Source organism: Heterodontus francisci, chromosome 4 (assembly GCF_036365525.1).
Source record: "Heterodontus francisci isolate sHetFra1 chromosome 4, sHetFra1.hap1, whole genome shotgun sequence".
NCBI classification, from domain to species: domain Eukaryota; kingdom Metazoa; phylum Chordata; class Chondrichthyes; order Heterodontiformes; family Heterodontidae; genus Heterodontus; species Heterodontus francisci.
Window position 1 is genome coordinate 137,098,983 of NC_090374.1, and position 23,545 is coordinate 137,122,527.

The window sequence follows — 23,545 nt, forward strand, 5'->3', positions numbered from 1 at the left end:
TTCTGCTATGTTTAATCCTGATCTCACCTTTGTGCATTTTAACAATCCACCTTCTGTTACATTTCCCAGGACAACCCTTAAAAATTCTTACATTATTTCTACCTTTCCTCCATAGAATTTCCCTGACCATTCCCTTCATAACTCCCTCATTCCTTCTCCAACCTCATCCTACTGACCTTTTGTACTAACCCCCAGCCCTAAAAACTCTGGAGCTCAATTTTTCTTTGGACATTTTTCAGTACTTCCGGTCACTCAAATTTTTACCATCCATTCACCACTACACTTCACTAACACCAACCTCTCCAGAGTTCTCCCCTGACATTTCATACCTCTCCACCATTTCAGTGTATTCCCCCCAACCTATCCCTACAATTATCAGAAATCAGGGCGGCACAGTGGCGCAGTGGTTAGCACCGCAGCCTCACAGCTCCAGGGACCCGGGTTCGATTCCGGGTACTGCCTGTGTGGAGTTTGCAAGTTCTCCCTGTGTCTGCGTGGGTTTTCTCCGGGTGCTCCGGTTTCCTCCCACAAGCCAAAAGACTTGCAGGTTGATAGGTAAATTGGCCATTATAAATTGTCACTAGTATAGGTAGGTGGTAGGGAAATATAGGGACAGGTGGGGATGTTTGGTAGGAATATGGGATTAGTGTAGGATTAGTATAAATGGGTGGTTGATGTTCGGCACAGACTCGGTGGGCCGAAGGGCCTGTTTCAGTGCTGTATCTCTAAATAAATAAATAAATCATCGATGGTTAGCACCGCAGCCTCACAGCTCCAGCGACCCGGGTTCAGTTCTGGGTACTGCCTGTAGCTTCTCACTTCCAGTCAAAACATCACAGCAACAAGCATTCATAATACCTTCCAGTTCCGAAGAAGGGTCACTGACCTGAAACGTTAACTCTGCTTCTCTTTCCACAGATGCTGCCAGACCTGCTGAGTAGTTCCAGCATTTCTTGTTCTTATTTCAGACTTCCAGCATCCGCAGTATTTTGCTTTTATTCATAATACCTTTATTGCATTATTTCTATGCAAGTTACTACATAGAACTTATACTCTATGGTTTATGTATATTATAGAAGAAACATTCCATGACATAAATACATTTTACTATACAACTTACATATTCACATTTTTTTTATTCTTTCATAGGATGTGGGCATCACTGGCAAGGCCAGCATTTGTTGCCCATTCCTGATTGCCCTTGACAACTGAGTGGCTTGCTAGGCCATTTCAGGGGGAAGTTAAGAGTCAACCACATTGCTGTGGTCCTGGAGGCACATGTAGGCCAGTCCAGGTAAGGACAGCAGATTTCCTTCCCTGAAGGGTATCAGTGAACCAGGTGAGTTTTTATGACAATCAATGATAGTTTGATGGCACCTTCACTGAGTCTAGCACTAACTTTCAATTTCAGATTTGTATTAATTGAATTTATTAATTAATTGAATTTAAATTCCACCAAGTGCCCTAGTGGAATGTGAACCTGTGTCCCCAGGGCATTAGCCTGGGTCTATGGATTACTGGTTCAATGACATTACCACTACAGCACCACCTCACTCATTCCAACTTCTTCCAAGTCTTTATGATATAAAAACTTCTAATATAAAATTTAATTTCACCTTCTAATTGTTTACATTCATTTTATGTAAATTTATTTTGTAATTACACCTCATTCCAGTGAAGGCTTTGCAGTGCCACCACTAGGGGAAGGGTGCAACTACAGTGTGGCAAGTTCAGATAGGCAGTTTTCATTATGTGTGGACATAGGATGTATAACAGAAATATAAAGGGCTGAACATATGACTTTAAAATGGAGGCAGAACTACATCCTCACACCCTGTTCAAATTTTCTCTGCCTTTATTCTCATTCTACCTGAAGACTTCCTAAAGGCTCAATGGTGAATGACCTCTATGTAAGGTTCCCCCCACCAAGCTGAACTGAGGGGCTGGATCCATGGAAAACCCCTCGAACAGTATTGGGAAAATTTTTGTTTGCTGTAAAATGTATATGGCATGAAAAATGAAATGGAAGGGTTGTGAGGCAACTCACTCCTGCATTGAAGGAAACTGACCTCCTTTGCACGGTTTGTATTTTTTGACTTGATGCTGTTTGGAACTGTTTTGTAATGTATTTTTTATCAGATTTTTATGAATAAAGTAGATTTTGGAAATAAAAAAAAGTTTTGACTTCCTCTGTGCAACATTATGAGAGTGATGAGTGTTCAAAAAATTTGCCTAGTGGTTTATGGGCTAGGCTATAGTTTGATATCTGTCTACTAAAGATGAGATCATGTGGCAGCACATGATATATTCCGTTAAAGTGGAGTACAGTGACATAGGCTCTCTGTTCAAAATTGGGATCTTGTTACATTATTGGGCAGGTAAAGGTACATTATCATTTGTCGAGGGCACAAAATCCACATACAGGAGTGCCCAGTAATACAGAACCTAAGGAACTACATACTGTAAAAACCCCAAAACATAACACATGGGTAAAGGAGAATTCAATATACTATGTGAATAAGGTAAAGCTAGAAAACAAGATTAAGATACAAGAGCAGTCATGGTCTTTCCATGGATCTTCCTCAGTATATGTAGCAGAGTAAACTGCACTTATTACTTTTACATCAGTTGGAAGAGGAAGAAGAAATGGCTAATTACTGCAATTTTTTTTCCTAACTATGACTTCTTTTCAACTTGTTTGTACTGATTCACCCAGTTTCACGATTACTCCTAAAAGGAGTCATACTTGTCTTATAATCCTATTTGGACAATAGAAAGTAGTTACAGGGTATTATTTTACATGCACAGTCTTATGATACATTGTATTCATTATTAATTCAAATGAAATCTTTCATTATTTTACATTGTAATGTCCCCAATGATTACATAATGATGTAAGTATGCTGCTATCAACTTAATAGCATAAACTGTAATAGTTTATTGGTATAATTGGTTATAGATAAATAACATAATTTCCAAGACTGACAATAACCCAGGAAATATTTTGTCTAATCTATTCCACACACACACACACACACACCACAAAAATAATAGATTGATAAGTGAGCACAAATGAAAGACGTCAGTGGCACCAGGAGGATGCAGCTGAAATGGGATAATGTCTAAATCACCACTTAAGCTCTTAGATCCTCTCTGTCAGCACGTTAATGAGGTCAGCAGCATTTCTCAAACATGTCTTTAACACTCTTTAATAAACTCAATGCAGTTCAATCCACTTGCCACTGATCGGGTAAGTTCTTTCAAAGACAGAAATGTTAAAATTTAAGCAGAGGCGCCTAAGTCTGTTTGCAAACTACAAACATGAAGAGAGTTTAAAAGCATCTCAGCAACAAGCGAGTGACTTGGCATTTGTGAAAGAATGTGGCTTGAAACCATGGAGCTCCATGCAAGAACTTGGGTCTGATATCTATGAAATTAATTATGATGATGTAGAATCTGATGAAGAGTTACCAACTGTCCCCCAGTACAGACCAAATTCTTCCTCAAAAGATTATATGTTGAATATTAATGTCGGAGGCAAAATGTTCGAGATCACCTACATTGCTGCTGCTCGGTTTCCTAAGACCAGAATTGGAAAACTGGCTACATATACTGATTCCAATAGAAAATTGGATCTGTGTGATGACTACAGTGTAAAAAACAATGAATATTTCTTTGATCGAGATCCTGAAATCTTCCACCATATCTTTAACTTCTACAGGACAGGGGTTTTGTGGATCAAAAATGAGCTCTGTCCCAGAAACTTCATTGAAGAGATCCATTACTGGGGTATACGGATCAAAAACACTAATAGGTGCTGCAGAATCTCCTTTGAAGAGAGACAAGATGAGTTGAATGAGCAGCTAAAGATACAACGACAGCTCCAAGCTGAACTTGAAGTGGAAGAAGATGAGGAGCACTTCAGAGACTTGATATGCGGTCACCAGAGAAGAACAATCTGGAACTTAATGGAAAAGCCTTTCTCTTCGGTTATAGCTAAGATGGTGGCTGTGGCTTCCAGTATGTTTGTGCTAGTTTCCATTGTAGCCATGGCCTTGAACACAGTTGAAGAAATGCAGTACAAAAGTCCAGCTGGCCAACTGAGTGGACATACCTACATGGAACTTGTAGAAAGCATTTGCATCATTTTCTTTACTGCAGAGTACCTTCTAAGAGTACTGTCCACACCAGATATTGAGAAGTTTGCACGAAGCGTTCTAAATGCAGTTGATCTTATTGCAATCCTCCCCTTTTATCTCCAGGTCCTGCTAGAATGTTTTGAGGATGAAGACTATGGGAGGCATGATCAGGATATTGAGAAAGTGGGCAGAGTGGGAAAAGTTGGCCAAGTGCTGAGGATCATGAGACTGATGAGAATTTTCCGGATTTTAAAGCTTGCCCGGCATTCCACTGGACTGAGGGCATTTGGTTTCACATTGAAGCAATGTTACCAGCAGGTTGGCTGCCTTTTCCTCTTTATAGCAATGGGGATATTTTCCTTTTCTGCTTTGGTTTTCTCTGTTGAACATGATATGCCAGGCACTAATTTTACATCCATACCCCATGCCTGGTGGTGGGCTTCGGTGAGTACAACCTAACAATTCCTCAATTAATGGGGAAGGGTAACTTTGTTTAATAATTAACTATCTTCAGGGCTTAAAGTGAAGTGTAAGGAATGTTATACTTGCTATGTCCAAAATGTCTTTTTGTGATGATGTTAAGGGCTGTCAATCTAGAGGAGAGAGTCATTAATTTTCATTATCAACCCTCCCTGCTTAGGTGCGTGGGTCAAATTCAGAGTTCAGCTCCTTCTACAGTGCCCTCGAAGTATGAACATTTGCAACCACAGAAGAGTGCTATGCATCAGGTCCATGCTATGTTAATCTGGATTTTATGCTGACCCAAATATGAACTTTCCCATTTTCCCCCAAGCATATCCTTATAGCATGTCTACTGGGCTATTCTCATCCACCAACCTAGCAACTTGTTCAGAAAATTCAATCAAATTAATAAGACATGACCTTTCTTTTCCAAAAGCTGTGTTGAGTGTCATTGATAATTCCTTCTCTATCCAGGTGACTAAAGAGAACATCTTTTATGATCCTTTCTAGTATCTTGCTTATGATTGAAGTGAAATTAATGGGCCTATAGTTCCCAGGCACTTACCAACCTTTTTGAAAATCAAAACTACATCAACATCCTTCCAGTGCAAGGGAGCAAGCTGTTAAAAATATGGGTAAGGGGTTTGCAAAGCACAATCCCATCTCTTTAAATACTTTCGGCTCAATGTTTTCTGCAGCAGCAGCCATTTAATTCCAGATAAGTGTTAGTAACAGATAATTCTATTCAAGCAGATAGTCTCAGATATTTTAATTTGTTCAAATTTGACGTCAATAATTGTTGGTAATTGAGCATCATTCACAGGACTGAAGACTGATGCAAAGTAATCATTTAAGGCATCAGCCATACCCTGGAAATCTAGTTGAATCTGTCCTGAGGAATACTTCAATGGCCCTATTTTAATAGCCCTCTGACTATTCACATAGTAAAAAAGCTTTTACCACTGCAACCACAGTTGTCCACTATCATCTTCTCCATGACAATTCAACTCCTCCAATGGCAGCTTTTGTTGAAAGATATTTGTCTCTATTCTCCTGTGGGTTATTATCCTTTAGTTTATAAAATCGGTTTTATGTCTAATTTGTCCTTCTACATGACCAGTCAGCATTTTTCACTTTGTCTTACCATGTGCCCTTCTTTTGACTTTGGGGACATATATAGCTTCCTTGCATTTTAATATGTTTTTAATGATATTTCATTATTCTTCAGTATTGGTTTTAGTAATACACCCATCTGATGAAGTTGACAATTAACCTGATTCAAGTCTTCTGCTATGTTAGTAAAGTAGCCTGATTAATCTGGAATTAATATTGAATTTTCAATGTCCATTACTCTACTGATCAACTGAAATTTATAATATTATGGTCATTATTGCCCAAGAATTCCTCCACATAGAATTCTGACTCTGTGTTAGGATTACGCCTGAACATTAAATCAAGGAAATAACAACCCCGGGTACTTCATCAACTTGATGAATAAGGAAAGTCTTTGTATGATTACCACAAATCTTTTAGCTTTTAGCCCTCAACATTTGATGGTTCGTCATTGAATTCTTAGCAAGTGAAAATCCGCCATCAAGCAGACATCACTTGTTTCAGAAGCTTGAATAGTTGTTTCCAGAGAGCTTCAACACAATGAGTTCCTTGACCGGTCAATAGTAATCAGTCTTTGGCCGTGTTTATGAAGGCAGATAGCTTCAGCTTTTTATGATGTAACAAATCACATCTTTCTAAAACAGTTAGGTTCTCAATAATTAGCATAACCAATGTGGTTTGACTAAAATCAGTTAGAGTTTTCACTGGGTACAATGGGCAATTCCAGCACAGATTGCACCCAAAACTGTAGCCAATTTGAAAAGTGTTTTCTTTCCCCCGAGTTTCTGTTCAAATTCATTAGAATATCGTAAGACACAAAATCTGCCTTGAACCAGCGCAATTGGGAACGTTTTAAGAAGTAACTATTAAAAAATGTTGCTTCAAAAAATATTCCTTGATATATTTAAGATATATTTAATTTGGTAAATTTTGATTGATACAGCTGGAAAACAATTTATCACAAAAGATAAGCATTTTAAATCACAGTGTCAATCCACCACCAATGAGTGACTTGATTTTACATTAATGAAAATTACATTTAAAAAATTTGCAGAACTATTTTCTAGTTAGATTGGGATACAGTAGGCAGTTCATTAGTAATTTTTTTTTAAATTCAAATATTTTCGAAACATTGGGCTGAATATTTCCAGCTCGCCGCCGATCATTTACGTGGCAGAGGCAGACCAACCCCCCTCACCCCCGATGACATGGATGGGCGGGCGCTCCATCCCTGGCAACAGCATCCGGTGCCACTGCTCAGGTGCCGGCACTGGCACCATTTTTAAAGGGCTTAGAGCCCTTACTGACAGCTTAAATTTTTAAAGAAATAGTGAATTTTAAAAAATTAAAAATTATTAGAGAAATCTTTCCAGCCCCTCTCCCACCACTCCCCTAATAGCCTTACATATCATTCCTGCCCTCTCCCCCCACCCAAAATACTTACCTTGAGTACCCGACATTCCCCTCCCTCAAAGTTCAGAAACTTACACCTTTACCCCTTCCCATCACCCCCCGACCAATCAGGTAAGTTTTTTCCCTCTCCCCCACCACCCCCCCCCCCACACCCCACCTAAAAACTTACCTCCTCCTCCCTCCCCACCAGTGTCCCGCATCGGATCTCCGGTCAGAGGTCGAACTGTAATATCGGAGCGGGACGGCCAGCAATACGAGGTAAATAATTATTCCTCAATTTTAATTAGTTAACATATTGAAATGATGGTCCTGTCGCCGAACAGCGGTTGGGGGGGGTGGGGGGGGGGGGGGGTGCCACCACGAGGTCCCACTGCCACCAGTAATATGGGCGGGGCCTTCCCAGCATCGAAGCCCGTGGCATTTTCTGGACCCTTCACCCCACCCCCCCACCCACCCCGCAACGTCGAGGTGGGGAGGGGGGGGGCAGTAAAATTCAGTCCAGTGTTTTGAATTAGTGTCCTTGTGCCCCAAAGATCCAGCTTAATTTTTGGAGCCAATTTAATGCCTGTAAACGAGTGCATTTAGCAGAAACTCCCAATGGTGATTAATTCACCCTGGGAGTGTGACCAGTTTTGTGGAGAGGTCCTACTTCTAGGGGAATTTTATAAAACTAGCGCAAATGATCGCAAAATCTCGAGTTGAGCTGACGACAAACTTGCTCTTAAGATTCTGTGATCTTTTGTGCAGTTACATCGATATCGAGGGAATAATGCCAAAAAAAGTGCAATTGAGTGGAAACTCCAGGCTTTGAGTTCTTATATTTGCTGTATTTCATTTTAGCTGTATTTAATTTTAGTTTTCAATTCTTACTTTCTGGTACACCGATTTCTCAGCAGTAGTGTCTTGTTCCTTTGTTTTATGGTGTGTCTTTATTAGCTGTGTCTTTTTATAGATTTTTTTTCCTCAACTCGAACAAGCTCAAACAAGTATACCGTTTTGGATACTGTTGGGGGGGATGGCCGATCAGGGGAAAACAACAGTAGCAGCCAGAGCAGTGGCACCACCGCTGGCACTGTTGTTCAGCAGGGAGGGACAAAGCGCAGAAGAGCAATAGTTATAGGGGACTCTGCAGTCAGGGGCATAGATAGGCGCTTCTGTGGACGTGAAAGAGACTCCAGGAAGGTATGTTGCCTCCCTGGTGCCAGGGTCAAGGATGTCTCTGAACGGACAGAGGGCATTCTGAAGGGAGAGGGTGAACAGCCAGAGGTTGTGGTACACATCGGTACCAATGACATAGGCAGGAAGAGTGATGAGGTCCTGCAGGGGGAGTTTAGGGAGTTAGGTAGTAAGTTAAAAAACAGGACCTCCAGGGTTGTAATCTCTGGATTACTCCCTGTGCCACGTGCCAGTGAGGCTAGAAATAGGAAGATAGTGCAGCTAAACATGTGGCTGAGCAGCTGGTGTAGAAGGGAGGGTTTCAGATATCTGGACCATTGGGCTCTCTTCAGGGACAGATGGGACCTGGACAAGAAGGACGGGTTGCATCTAAACTGGAAGGGCACTAATATCCTGGCTGCAAGGTTTGCTAGCATCACTCAGGGGGGTTTAAACCAATGTGGCAGGGGGGTGGGAACCAGAGCAGTAGGACAGCTAGTGAAGTAAATGAGGAGGACATAGTAAATAAGGCCAGTAGGACTAAGAGGAAGAGCAGGCAGGGAGATGTTGCTGAGCACAGCGGGACTGGTGGTCTGAAGTGCATTTGTTTCAATGCGAGAAGTATAACAGGTAAGGCAGATGAACTTAGAGCTTGGATTAGTACTTGGAACTATGATGTTGTTGCTATTACAGAGACTTGGTTGAGGGAAGGGCAGGATTGGCAGCTAAATGTTCCAGGCTTTAGAAGCTTCAGGCGTGATAGAGGGGGATGTAAAAAGGGTGGGGGAGATGCATTATTGTTTAAGGAGAATATCACAGCTGTACAGCGGGAGGTCACCTCAGAGAGGTCATGCAGCGAGGCAATAGGTGGGGAGCTCAGGAATAGGAAGGGTGCAGTCACGATGTTGGGGGTTTACTACAGGCCTCCCAACAGCCAGCGGGAGGTAGAGGAGCAGATGTGTAGACAGATTTTGGAAAGATGTAAAGGTAACAGGGTTGTAGTGGTGGGTGATTTTAACTTCCCCAGTATTGACTGGGACTCATTTAGTGCTAGGTGCTTGGATGAGGCAGAATTTGTGAGGAGCATCCAGGAGGGCTTCTTGAAACAGTATGTAGATAGTCCAACTAGGGATGGGGCCATTCTGGACCTGGTATTGGGGAATGAGCCCAGCCAGGTGGTCTAAGTTTCAGTGGGGGAGCATTTCGGGAGCAGTGACCATAATTCCATAAGTTTTAAGTTATTTGTGGATAAGCATAAGAGTAGTCCTCGGGTGAAGGTGCTAAATTGGGGGAAGGCTAATTATAACAATATTAGGCAGGAACTGAAGAATTTAGATTGGGGACGGCTGTTTGAGGGTAAATCAACATCTGACATGCGGGAGTCTTTCAAACGTCAGCTGATTAGAATCCAGGACCAGCATGTTCCTGTGAGGAAGAAAGACAAGTTTGGCAAGTTTCGGGAAGCTTGGATAACACGGGATATTGTGAGCCTAGTCAAAAAGAAAAAGGAAGCATTCGTAAGGGCTGGAAGGCTAGGAACAGATGAAGCACTTGAGGAATATAAAGACAATAGGAAGGAACTTAAGCAAGGAGTTAGGAGGGCTAAAAGGGGTTATGAAAAGTCATTGGCAAACAGGATTAAGGAAAATCCCAAGGCTTTTTATACATATATAAAGAGCAAGAGGGTAACCAGGGAAAGGGTTGGCCCACTCAAGGACAGAGATGGGAATCTATGTGTGGAGCCAGAGGAAATGGGCGAGGTGCTAAATGAGTACTTTGCATCAGTATTCACCAAAGAGAAGGACTTGGTGGATGATGAGCCTAGGGAAGGGAGTGCAGATAGTCTCAGTCATCTCATTATCAAAAAGGAGGAGGTGTTGGGTGTCTTGCAAAGCATTAAGGTAGATAAGTCCCCAGGGCCTGATGGGATCTACCCCAGAATACTGAGGGAGGCAAGGGAAGAAATTGCTGGGGCCTTGACAGAAATCTTTGCATCCTCATTGGCTACAGGTGAGATCCCAGAGGACTGGAGAATAGCCAATGTTGTTCCTTTGTTTAAGAAGGGCGGTAAGGATAATCCAGGAAATTATAGGCCAGTGAGCCTTACGTCAGTGGTAGGGAAACTATTAGAGAGGATTCTTCGGGACAGGATTTACTCCCATTTGGAAACAAACTAACTTATTAGCGAGAGACAGCACGGTTTTGTGAAGGGGAGGTCGTGTCTTACTAATTTGACTGAGTTTTTTGAGGAAGTGACGAAGATGATTGATGAGGGAAGGGCGGTGGATGTTGTCTATATGGACTTTAGTAAAGCCTTTGACAAGGTCCCGCATGGCAGACTGGTGCAAAAGGTGAAGTCACACGGGATCAGAGGTGAGTTGGCAAGATGGCGTAGTGGTTAGCACCGCAGCCTCACATCTCCAGCGACCCGGGTTCAATTCTGGGTACTGCCTGTGTGGAGTTTGCAAGTTCTCCCTGTGTCTGCGTGGGTTTCCTCCGAGCGATGAGGATTGTCAGAGGACACAGCAGGATATAGATCGGTTGGAGACTTGGGCGGAGAAATGGCAGATGGAGTTTAATCCGGAGAAAGGTGGAAGGTCTAATGCAGGTGGGAGGTATACAGTAAATGGCAGAACCCTTAGGAGTATTGACAGGCAGAGAGATCTGGGCGGACAGGTCCACAGGTCACTGAAAGTGGCAACGCAGGTGGATAAGGTAGTCAAGAAGGCATACGGCATGCTTGCCTTCATCGGTCGGGGCATAGAGTATAAAAATTGGCAAGTCATGTTGCAGCTGTACGGAACTTTAGTTAGGCCACACTTAGAATATTGCGTGCAATTCTGGTCGCCACACTACCAGATGCTTTGGAGAGGGTACAGAAGAGGTTTACCAGGATGTTGCCTGGTCTGGAGGGCATTAGCTATGAGGAGAGGTTGGACAAACTCGGATTGTTTTCATTGAAACGACGGAGGTGGAGGGGCGACATGATAGAGGTTTACAAAGTTATGAGCGGCATGGACAGAGTGGATAGTCAGAAGCCTTTTCCCAGGGTGGAAGAGTCAGTTACTAGGGGACATAGGTTTAAGGTGCAAGGGGCAAAGTTTAGAGGGGATGTGCGAGGCAAGTTTTTTTACACAGAGGGTGGTGAGTGCCTGGAACTTGCTGCCAGGGGAGGTGGTGGAAGCAGATACAATTGTGACGTTTAAGAGACATCTTGACAAATATATGAATAGGAAGGGAATATGGGCCCCGGAAGTGCAGAAGGTGTTAGTTTAGGCAGGCATCAAGATCGGCGCAGGCTTGGAGGGTATAATGGCCTGTTCCTGTGCTGTACTGTTCTTTGTCCTTTGTTCTTTGTACAAAACTCTTGTCTAGTGTAGTCTTTCCTTTTACTATTCAGAACTAGCACTAGTTCCCATTTATTCATTAGGCCCATTTTTGCTTTTGATTTTTGCTTTTGACTTTCATTCTTTCTAATTAATTCTCTTGGTGCTAACTACTTCATATGTAACCTCAAATTTTTAGGCCTTTTGTCCACTCATACGCCAGATGCAGGTGTGTTGCCTCAGTTAGGGTAAGATCATAAACTGAGTGCTTCAACTCCCATTGAATCATAGAAATCATAGAAATTTACAGCACAGAAGAAGGTGATTCAGCCCATCATGTCTGTGCCAACCAAAAAGAGCTATCCAGCCTACTCCCACTTTCCAGTTCCTGGTCGATAGTCTTATTAGTTATGGCACTTCAAGTGCATATCTCAGTGTTTTTTAAATGTGATGAGGGTTTCACTATCTACCACCCATTTTGGCAGTGAGTTCCAGACCTCCACCACCCTCTAGGTAAAAAAACTTCTCAACTTCCCTCCAATCCTTCTACCAAGTACTTTAAATGTTTGCCCCTGGTTACTGACCTCTATGCTAAGGGAAATAGGTTCTTCCTGTTCATTCTATCTAGGACCCTCATAATTTTACGTACCTCAATTAAATCTTCCCTCGGCCTCTTCTGCTCCAAAGAAAACAACCTCAGCTATCCAATCTTTCTCCATAGCTAAAATTGTCCAGTTCTGGCAACATCCTCATAAACCATCTCTGTATCCTCACTAGTCTGATCGCATCCTTTCTGTAATGCGGTGATCAGAACTGTATGCAGTACTCTAGCTGTGGCCTAACTAGTGGTAGAGCATAACCTTCCTGGAGTTATATTCTATGCCTCAGCTAATAAAGGGAAGTATCCCATATGCCTTCTTAACCACCTTTTCTACTTATCCTGCTACCTTCAGGGATCTGTGAACCTGCATGCCAAGGTTCCTCTACTCTTCTACACTTCTCAGTATCCTACCATTTATTGGGTATTCCCTTGCCTTTTTGCCTCCCCAAATGCATTACCTCATACTTCTCTGGATTGAGTTCTATTTACCACTTTACTGCACAGCTGACCGGTCCATTGATATCTTCCTGCAGTTTACAGCTTTATTCCTCATTGTCAACAATATAGCCAATTTTTGTATCATCTGCAAACTTCTCAAACATCTAAGTCTAAATCGCTGATATAGACTACAAAAAGCAAGGGACCCAGTACTGAGCCCTATGGAACCCCACTAGAAATAGCTTTCCAGTTACAAAATAGGCCATTGACTATTACCCTTTGCTTGTTGTCACTGAGTCAATGGTGTACAAGCATAAATTTTGCAGGTCACTGTCAGGTTCCCTTGCAGTTTGCATGACTCTATACTCAAGCCATCTACCATCCCACCAAGGATCAAGAATCTGGCTGCTGGGAGACCACAGGTACCCATATGAACATACATACATAGATACAAATTAGGAGCAGGAATAGGCCACTCGGCCCTTTGAACCTGCTCCGCCATTCAACTGATCGAATTGTAACCACAATTCCACATTCCCACCTAACCCCAATAACCTTTCACCCCCTTGCTTATCAAGACTCTATCTACCTCTGCCTTAAAAATATTCAAAGACTCTGCTTCCACTGCCTTTTGAGGAAGAGAGTTCCAAAGATTCACGATCCTCTGAGAGAAAACATTTCTCCTCATCTCTGTCTTAAATGGCGACCCTCTATTTTTAAACAGTAACCCCTAGTTCTAGATTCTCCCACAACAGGAAACATTCTTTCCACATCCACCCTGTCAAGACCCCTCAGGATCTTATATGTTTCAATCAAGTCACCTCTTACTCTTCTAAATTCAAGCGAATACAAGCCTAGCCTGTCCAACCTTCCCTCATACGACAACCTGCCCATTCTGGGTATTAGTCTAGTAAACATTCTCTGAACTGCTCCCAATACATTTGCATCCTTCCCTAAATAAGGAGACTAATACTGTACACAGTACTCCAGATGTGGTCTCACCAATGCCCTGTATAACTGAAGCAGAACCTCCCTATTTTTGTATTCAATTCCCCTCACAATAAATGATAACATTCTATTAGCTTTCTTAATTACTTGCTGTACCTGCATACTAACCTTTTGCGATTCATGCTCTGCGACACCCAGATCCCTCTGTATCCCAGAACGCTGCAATCTCTCACCATTTAGATAATATGCTTCTTTTTTATTCTTCCTGCCAAAATGGGCAAATTCCCACATTATATTCCATTTTCCAGATCTTTGCCAACTCCTTTAACCTATCTATATCCCTTTCTAGCCTCCTTATGTCCTCTTCACAACCTACTTTCCTACCTATCTTTGAGTCATCAGCAAATTTAGCAACCATACCTTCGGTCCCTTCGTCCAAGTCATTTCTATAAATTGTAAAATGTTGAGGCCCCAGCACTGATGCCTGTGACACACCGCTCTTTACATGTTAACAACCAGAAATTGCCCCATTTATGCCTACTCTCTGTTTCCTGTTAGCTAGCCAATATTCTATCCATGCCAATATGTTACCCCCACACCATGAGTTTTCAATAACCTTTGATATGGCATCTTATCAAATGCCTTCTGGAAATCCCAGTACAGTACATCCACTGGTTCTCTTTATCCATGGCACATGTTACTTCTTCAAAGAACTCCAATAAATTGGTTAAACATGATTTCCCTTTCACAAAACCATGTTGACTCTGCCTGATTTCCTTGAATTTTTCTAAGTGCCCTCCTATAACGTCTTTAATAATAGCTTCTAACATTTTCCCTATGACAGATGTAAAGCTAACTGGCCTGTAGTTTCCTACTTTCTGTCTCCCTCCCTTTTTGAATAAAAGAGTTACATTCGCTATTTTCCAAGCTAACGGAATCTTCTCCAATTCTAGGGAATTTTCAAAAATTAAAACCAACGCATCAACTATCTCACTAACCACTTCTTTTAAGGCCCAAGATGAAGTCCATCAGGACCTGGGGGCTTGTCAGCCCACAGCTCCAACAATTTGCTCAGTACCATTTTCCTGGTGATCGCAATTTTCTTGTGTTTCTCCCTCCCTTCCATTTCCTGATTTACAGCTATTTCTGGGATGTTATTTGTATCCTCTATCGTGAAGACCGATGCAAAATATCTGTTCAATTCATCTGTCATTTCCTTATTTTCCATTATTAATTCTCCAGACTCACTTTCTAACGGACCACGCTCACTTTATTAACATTTCTTTTTAAAATATCTGCAGAAACTCTTACTATCTGTTTTTATATTTCTAGCTAGCTTTCTCTTGTACTCTAATTTTTCCCTCCTTATCAATCTTTTAGTCATTCTTTGCTTTTTTTTATATTTGGTCCAATCCTTTGACCTGCCACCCATCTTTGTGCAATTATATGCAGTTAACCACGGATCATGGGTCCTCCCCTTGGAATTTTTCTTTCTTGATGGAATATATCTATTCTGTCTATTCTGAAATATCCCCTTAAATGTCTGCCACTGCATCTTTATTGACCTATCCTTTAACCTAATTTGCCAGTTCACTTTAGCTGGCTCTGCTTTCATGCTCTCATAATTGCCCTTATTTAATTTTAAAATACTGGTCTTCAACCCACTCTTCTCTCCCTCAAACTGAATATAAAATTCAATCATATTATGATTGCTACTGCTTCAGGGCACCTTAACTATGAGGCCATCAATTAATCCTATCTCGTTGCATAATACCAGATCCAGTATAGCCTGCTCTCTGGTTTGCTCCAGAAAGTGCTGTTCTAAGAAACTATCCCCAAAACATTCTATGAACTCCATATCTAGGCGACCTTTGCCCATCTGATGTTTTGAATCTATGGGCTGAATTTTATCAGTGCACCGTGCTCCCCGGTGGCACGCTCTGAAAGTGGCGGCCTTCCAACACGGAAGTGCTGCCACCGAGCCCCGCAATATTACGCGCAGGGGCTCATTTAAATGGAGGGGGCAGCAGCCACATCCCCGGCAAAGGCATCCGGCGTCACCAAGCAGGTGCCATTTTTAAAGGACTTCAAGCCCTTCAGTGACATTTACATTTTAAAGGTCCCGGTCTTTAGGAAATAAAAATAAAATTTTAATTCAATTTTAAATCCCGTCTTCCACCCACCCCCCCCCCCCCCCCCCCAAATGGGTTATCTATCTATAAATTGCCCTCTTCCCCCAGAAAAAACTTTTATTGATATCCCGAACTTTCGCCCCAAAATTTGCTCCCTTTGACCTGTTCCCACCATCCCTGCAACCAATCCCCCCCACCATCTCCAACCCTGATCATTTTATTTCTCCCACCTCCCCACCAATGTCTTGCCTTGGAACTCCAATGGAGTTCCAAAGGCATGCGAGTCACGTCCGGTTGGCCGTAAAATCCATGTGGATCAGCCAGCGGCAGCAGGTAAGTTAATTTGAATGTTAATTACCCTCATTTTAATATTGTAATGAAGGCCCCATCACCAAGCAGCGGGGCGGGGGCAGGGCGCTCCGAGGCCTCGCCACCATTGCTAATATCCAGCAGGGCCTTCTCAACATCATGGGTTGAGGCAGGCCGCTCCCGCAAGTATTTTATGGGTCTTCTCACCGTGACCCACGGTGTCAAGGGGCTGATAAAATTCAGCCCTATATGTAGATTAAAATCCCCCATGTTTATCGCCAACCTTTCTGACAAGCTTCCATTATTTCTTCCTTTGTACCCTGTCCTACTGGGTGGTTACTGTTAGGGGACCTGTACACCACAAGTGACTTCTTGCCTTTATCATTTCTCAGCTCTACCCAAATCACTTCTACATCCTGGTTTCCTGAATTCAGGTCATCCCTCTCTATTGTGCTAATACCATCATTAATTAACAGAGACATCTCTCCACCTTTCCCTAGCTTCTTGTCCTTCCTAGACCCACTATTATCATGGCTGATGACCCCACTGAGGGGGTCCTTCCATTGTTGCTGAGCAGCAGCATAACAAGGCTCGTGTCTCAGTGACTATACAGAACAGCACTGGGATGCTTATGCAGAGGTTCACGTGCTTGGACTGTTCCAAAGCTGTCCTTCAGTATAATTCATTGATGGTTTCCAGGATCATCCTATTATTCTATAATCTGCATCACATTTCAGCTAAATCCAGCTAAATGGTCAGGCAGCTATTAAGGATGTTGACCCCATTTCAAATCCCAGGGATAGGGTAATAGGAAAACTGGTGGGGGTGATGGAGGGGGCAGAAGGCAAGGCTGCAGAGGGGTTACAATGGCAACAGCCACAATGAGGTATTGAAAATCAGAGCAGCATCCAAAGAGATAACTTGAGGGCCTTATTGGGTCCAACATTAAATTTTACAAAAAACATTTTTGTCCCTGCAGGAAATGTGTCGGTAGCCTGCTTAAGGTAAGCAATGCTGTAACTCTGGCGGCAGTCCTGTAAAACCCATTTTGCACCAGGTCTCAGCTATTTGTGGGATTGTCCAAGCAGGCTAGTAAGGGGCAGAATCTCTGCCCAACCCTGCCAAGGCAGATGACATTAAGGGAGCAAAGCAGGGATAGGGACTCCCTATGCTGGAAATTTCCAATTCACTGACCCAGTCAGGACCTGGTGTTGGAGTGGAGTCTGGTACATCAAGTGATATTAGATGTACTGATCTTCAGTAGTGCCCTCACTGGGACAGAACTTGGCCAGGGAAGTAGACTGGATCTTCAAAGGATTGTTGAAAGTTGGTTTTAATAAAACAGGGGACAAATGGAAATCTGCATGGGATTTGGTGATGGGAGGTTGGAGGTTTGGGGGATTATATCTAACTTGAACAAAGGATCCCCCATCCAAAAGCAGACAGTTAGGCGTCAATGAACCACCCACCAACCTCCATGCAAAAGAGATACCCTGCCCTGACACCACAAACTCCAGGGAAAGGCATGATGCCCAGCATTGTCCTGGCTAATATGAGGTTAGACTTAATTTAAAATCTGTTTATATAATATTTTACCTCTGTATTTTAAACAAAATTTAATTTAACAATGAAATTATAAATTCACAAATAATTTTCCTTTTCTATGGTGATAGTTAATCATCATTCATAACTGCTCTCAAATTTAATTTGTCTGACATGTCTTTTAATTGGAGATTAGTTTTTACCTTTTACTTGTCCATTATATTTATGGATGTAGGTAAAGTTATGGCAACCACTATTGGCTTGCTCCTTTGTGATCATTCATATATTTTCTTTCCCATTGGGATAACAAGTGATATGATTCACCTTTTATGCACCACACGAACACTCTCTCTTCTTTCAAATGGCCTCATATATAAGTGTCACATGCAAGGCTATATCCAGCTTAAAACCGACTGTATTTTTATAATGAGGTATAGATACTGTATTTCTGGAAAGCACAGTTGAGAAATTCATAAATGAATTGTAAAACCTGACTTAATACCTCAGAGCAAGATTTGAATTTAAAGTCTGCTGCATGCTTGCTACTGACTGGTTGAGTAACCTTGGCCGACTGAGCTAATTGAGCAAATAGAAAACAATAATTATGACCTTAATAGCTTCATATTATCTATACAATATATTTTATCATTGTAAAAGGAAAGAGATGATTGGTTGGTTGTCCTGGTAACTACATCAACTGTGAAAGAATGATCTTTGAAAAATTAAAAACATAATTTTACCTGAAAGGTGAAAGTAACAGGTAAAAGTAAAAATTAATCTGAAATCTTGTTACTCATTTGAAATAGAAAATACAGGTCAATACTCTAACCTACATGCTCAAATTGCAGTAAACAGATTGTATAATGTAAATAAATCTGCAACATATTGCCTGCAATTCTATGGTTGGAATGAGCATGCTAATGGCAAAAGTCACACCAGTAAACAAAACATCTGTGTTTGTTCCCTTCATGCCAGATGTTCTCCTGATCTGACTATATACTAACATTTATGCCATTAATGATAAATGAGCAGTTTGCTGTTACATGAACAATTTAGTGTTTTTTATAATATAAAATAAAAACAAGAAATGCTGGAACCACTCAGCAGGTCTGGCAGCATCTGTGGAAAGAGAAGCAGAGTTAACGTTTCGGGTCAGTGACCCTTCATCGGAACTGACAAATATTAGAAAAGTGTTTTTTATGTTGGAATTGGAGATGACGATCTGATGTGCAGTTGACAATTTTAGTTTGCTGTAATTTCCCCCTAGTTCAGCATAAAATGCTGGATAATTCATTTTCATCACCTGGCATTATCTTTCTTTACTAAAGATATCCACCTTGATTCTCTGTCTGCCGCCCCATCTCTGCCAACCTTTATATTTTTCTTCCATTAGTGAGCTTTTATCTCACTGGCCCCCACCCACCCACCCACCCACCACACTTACCAAACTGGTCTTCCATTTCTAACATTTTCTGTAATTCAGTTCTAAACCTAATCTCACATTTCCATCCTTCCCCATTAATACATTCTATTTTCTCCAATCTCCCAGCTCTGCCTATCTCTATCGGTAGATTCTATTCTCTTCCCTCCTCAGCTCGGTCTAATCATTTGGTCCAATGCCCACCTCTTCTGAACACATAGTTTAATACACCCACACATATAATAATTCCCAAGAGTAATGTATGATTTGGAGTCTGTTCAAAAAAAACATTTTATCAAGGTACCTACTGAATAATGATTTTATTTGACTATAGGTTAGCATCTCCACAGTAGGCTATGGAGACGTGTGCCCAGAAACAATCCTCGGACGGATTTTTGCTTTCGGCTGCATTTCCTTTGGGATCATTTTAAATGGTATGCCAATCTCCATCCTCTATAATAAATTCTCAGACTACTATTCACAGCTCAAAAGCTATGAATATACAACAAAATCAAAGCAGCGAGGGAAAATCAATTTTTCTGGAAGAGCACGGCGGAAGATGCTGGAATGCTGCGGAGCGGTCCCACACCATCACTTGCCGAGATATCAATAAAATTTCCTCAGAAAATACTTAAGGATGATACATGCTTTCCTATTTTCTTTCCTGAAATACAACAGTTTGAAGAAATATTCCATCTTCAAAATCAAGGGAACAAGTTGACATGTTTCCTGGAAAGTGGGGGGAAAATACAACTAGAAGTATGCTGAAAATAGTTTTCATGCTTAAACAGCACAGCATGCAATGTATACCATAAATGTTTTCAAATATTATACTCTTATTCAGGATTATTTGCCATAGAATTGATTTAATTCAACCAAGAAGCAATTTGCTGGGGTAAAATACATGTTATGTAGCACAACAGAGGTAACAGAAAATTTTTAGCAACTACAGTCTCACATAAAAGAATTGTGACAGAAGTCAGGGTGTGTGCCAGGTAGTGCAATGGATTGAAAGATGGCTACAAAAAGATAAGGGTTAAGAGAATTTTCTTAGATGGCCAGGAAGTGGGAAGTACCACAGGGATCCACGCTGAGAACATTGTTATTCACCATATACATAAATAATCTGGAGTTAGAAATTGGAGATACAGTGTAAAAATTTGCAGATGATATCAAATTAGGTGTTATATTTAATAATGTGGAGATCTGCACTAATATGCAAAACCACAAACAGGTTTGCTAAGTGGTAGGCAAGCGGCAAATCAAGTTCCATATTGTGTAGAGTTTGAGATGGTTCATTTTGTTAGGAAAAATAAAGAGGCAACTTATTCCTTGGAAGATTTTAAAAAACTAAGTGGGGTTGAGGAGTAAAGAGATCTGGGAATACAGATACAAAAATCACTGAAAGTAGCATCATACGTTGATAAGGATCTATTGAGTGCAAACAAAATACTGGGTTTCATTTCTAGACGAATAGAATACAAAAGCAGTGAGGTTATGTTAAGTTGATATAGAATCATAGTTAGACCACTCTTGGCATAATGGGCACAGTTCCAGTCTCCATACTGCAAAAACAATATTGTAGCTGTGGAGAAAGTGCGGAAAAGATTTGCTAGGATGTTAGCAAAATTGAGAGGAAGAACCACCAAGAAAGACTGATCAGCCTGGGGCTCTTTGGATGAGAGAAGACTAAGAGAAGACCTGACAGAGGTCTTTAAAATTATGGAGGGGTTCGATCGCGTAAATGTGGAAAAACTGGGTGAGTCCAGAACAAGGGGGCATAGATGTAAGATAGCCACCAAGAGATCAAATAAAGAATTTAGGAGGAATTTCTTTACACAGAGTAGTGAAAATGTGGAACTCGCTGCCATGTAGATGGCTCAAATAGATAACATTGATGCATTTAAGAGAAAGCTTGCTGTATACATGAGGGAAAAGGTAATAGAGGGATAATAAAAGCAAAATACTGCGGATGCTGGAAATCTGAAATAAAAACAAGAAATGCTGGAAATACTCAGCAGGTTTGGCAGCATCTGTGGAGAGAGAAGCAGAGTTAATGTTTCAGGTCAGTGGCCCTTCTTCAGAACTGGTAATAGAGAGATATGGGGCCAAGATGGCAAGAGGTAATTAGAGAAGGAGGAGATTTATGTGGAGTCTGAATACGATCATAGACTGGTTGGACTGAATGGATTGTTTCTGTGCTGTATGTAATTCTATGTAAATTCTATGTAACTCTATATAAATTTCAATAAAGAAATACATTCAATATGGGCAATAGAATAAATGACTGACACCAGCACCTATTCAAACCATTGTTTTCTAGAATATCAGCTCAATGTTCTTGCAGAATTCCAGTAAATAAACAGGGAATGGGGCCAGTAATGTTGCATTTGCACTGTACAACTGGTGCTCCAGGTGTATTTCCCATGACATGCAAAAGTGCCCATTGGCTTCCCATTGTGTGCAAGGTACTTTCCTAGGATAGGAAGAGGGCATCAGTCATGGGGCAGGGGTGAGCACCTGGCAAGGGGATGGGGTGTGAAGAGATTTACAGGGGGGCAAATAGCAAATATGCCCACACAATTAAATTGGAATGCCAGACCCCTCCAGTACCCATTTCAAAATAGAGCTTAAGGATCTAATGAGATAAGCACTCAGCATATGCACAGATTTCCAGCCCCTCTGCATTCTCCACCTGCATTGATGCAAGCTGAGCCCCCTGGGCACATTACAGGCCTCAGGCTTCCATGCCCAATATTCCAGGGAGCAGGTGCACAATGTCCTTCAGCTTCACATTATCAGCCCGAGTGTTTGTTTTACAAAACATAGATTTTACAAATATCATTTGGTCTTTAGGTTGATCTCTAGAACATTAACTGATTAATTCTAGTGCAATACCTGTAATTGAGCATAAAAATTGTTCTCCTTCATGTGCATTGCTTATACGTAAACATACCTTGCCAACACATTAGAAGAATTTACAGTGGTGCCTTCAGGATCCCATTAAGTTGAAACTCGCAGATCTTTATACTCATGTACCTGAGATTTCATCTGCAGTGATACTTCAAAGTCACAACTGGCCCAGTCTCCAGTTTAGGTATAGTAAGCAATCTAAACTCACCAAACTCCTTAACCCAAATGAATTACGACAGAATATAAATAGAGCTCAAGGTTTTGTCTGGTTCAAAGATGGCATAAACTAAACTAATCACATTAATTAACACTCCAACATATTCACACTGACATGCTGACATTAAGACAATAAGATTCGGATGTTAGCACCAATACTTGAACAAAAAGATAAACAATTTCAATGGTGGAGGCAATCTGTGTGTAAACAGATACATCTGCAGAATTCACAGTCACAGATATGACAACTGAAAGTGAACCAAGGTCATAGCATTCAATAGAAATAAAGCCATAGTTTTACATGGGTAATTAATAACTGTAGGGAAGGCGGTGGCGTAGTGGTATTGTCACTGGATTAGTAACCCAGAGACCCAGGGTTTTGTTCTGGGACATGGGTTCAAATCCCACCACAGCAGAAGGTAGAATTTGAATTCAATTAATAAATCTGGAATTAAAAAACTAGTCTAATGATGGCCATGAAACCATCGTCGATTGTTGTAAAAACCCATCTGGTTCACTAATGTCCTTTAGGGAAGGAAATCTGCTGTCCTTACCTGGTCTGGCCTACATGTGACTCCAGACCTACAGCAATGTGGTTGACTCTTACATGCCCTCTGAAATGGCCTAGCAAGCCACTCAGTTGTATCTAACTGCTACGAAGTCCAAATGGAATGCAGCGGTTCAAGGAAAATTAGGGATGGGCAATAAATGCTGGCCTAGCCAGCGACGCCTAAATCCCATGAATGAATTTTTTTTAAAATTGCTATATAGTGCTTTTTTTGGATAGACAAAGTAATGGTATTTAGGGGATGGTGGCATAGTGGCTCTGTTACCAGACTAGTAATCCCGAAGCCTATTTAATGATCCAGAGATATGAGTTCAAATTAAATAAATCTGGAATTAAAATGCTAGTATCATGATGGTGACCATGTAACTACCACCTTGGCTGGAATTTAACGGTGAGGTAGTGGCCCCACCCAGTGGCTGAGAACAGAAGTTGGGGAAGAGCCTGCCTCCTCCGGGCCTGGAAGCCAAGCTGCTATTTTGCATGGCCCAGGCACTTAATTGGCTTCAGTCGAGACTTCCACCCCTCTGAGGCAGGATGTCTCGCCTCGAAGAGCTGCCAGCCAATTAGAGGGCTGGCAGCTCGTCAGTCCCAGCAGTACCATTTGGAGGGCTGGCCACTGCTGGGCCTGATCTGGGCGAGAGGAGGACCATGGACGCCGACCTCCAAAAAGGTAAGTGAGGGTTGGGCCTCACCCAAATTGGGACAATTTGGCTAGGCCCTGGCAAGGGGAGGCAGAGTTGGAGTCTAGGGGGGGCCCGATCAGGAGGGCCCTGGTGGCCTGCAAGGAGGCCACCAGGTATTACTAGGAGACCTCGTCAGGTGCTGAAGTACCCGTCCGCTGCTGGGTAAA

The 23,545-nt window shown here is 41.8% G+C and overlaps 1 protein-coding gene across 1 annotated transcript; it reads left to right on the forward strand.

Annotated features, from left to right (window-relative positions):
* Positions 1–3,272: 3,272 nt before the first annotated feature.
* On the forward strand, positions 3,273–19,611 carry kcnv2a (potassium channel, subfamily V, member 2a). Its single transcript, XM_068029029.1, has 2 exons — positions 3,273–4,583; positions 19,333–19,611. The coding sequence occupies exons 1-2, from the start codon at positions 3,273–3,275 to the stop codon at positions 19,609–19,611; spliced, it is 1,590 nt and encodes a 529-aa protein (XP_067885130.1).
* The last annotated feature ends 3,934 nt before the right edge of the window (positions 19,612–23,545 follow it).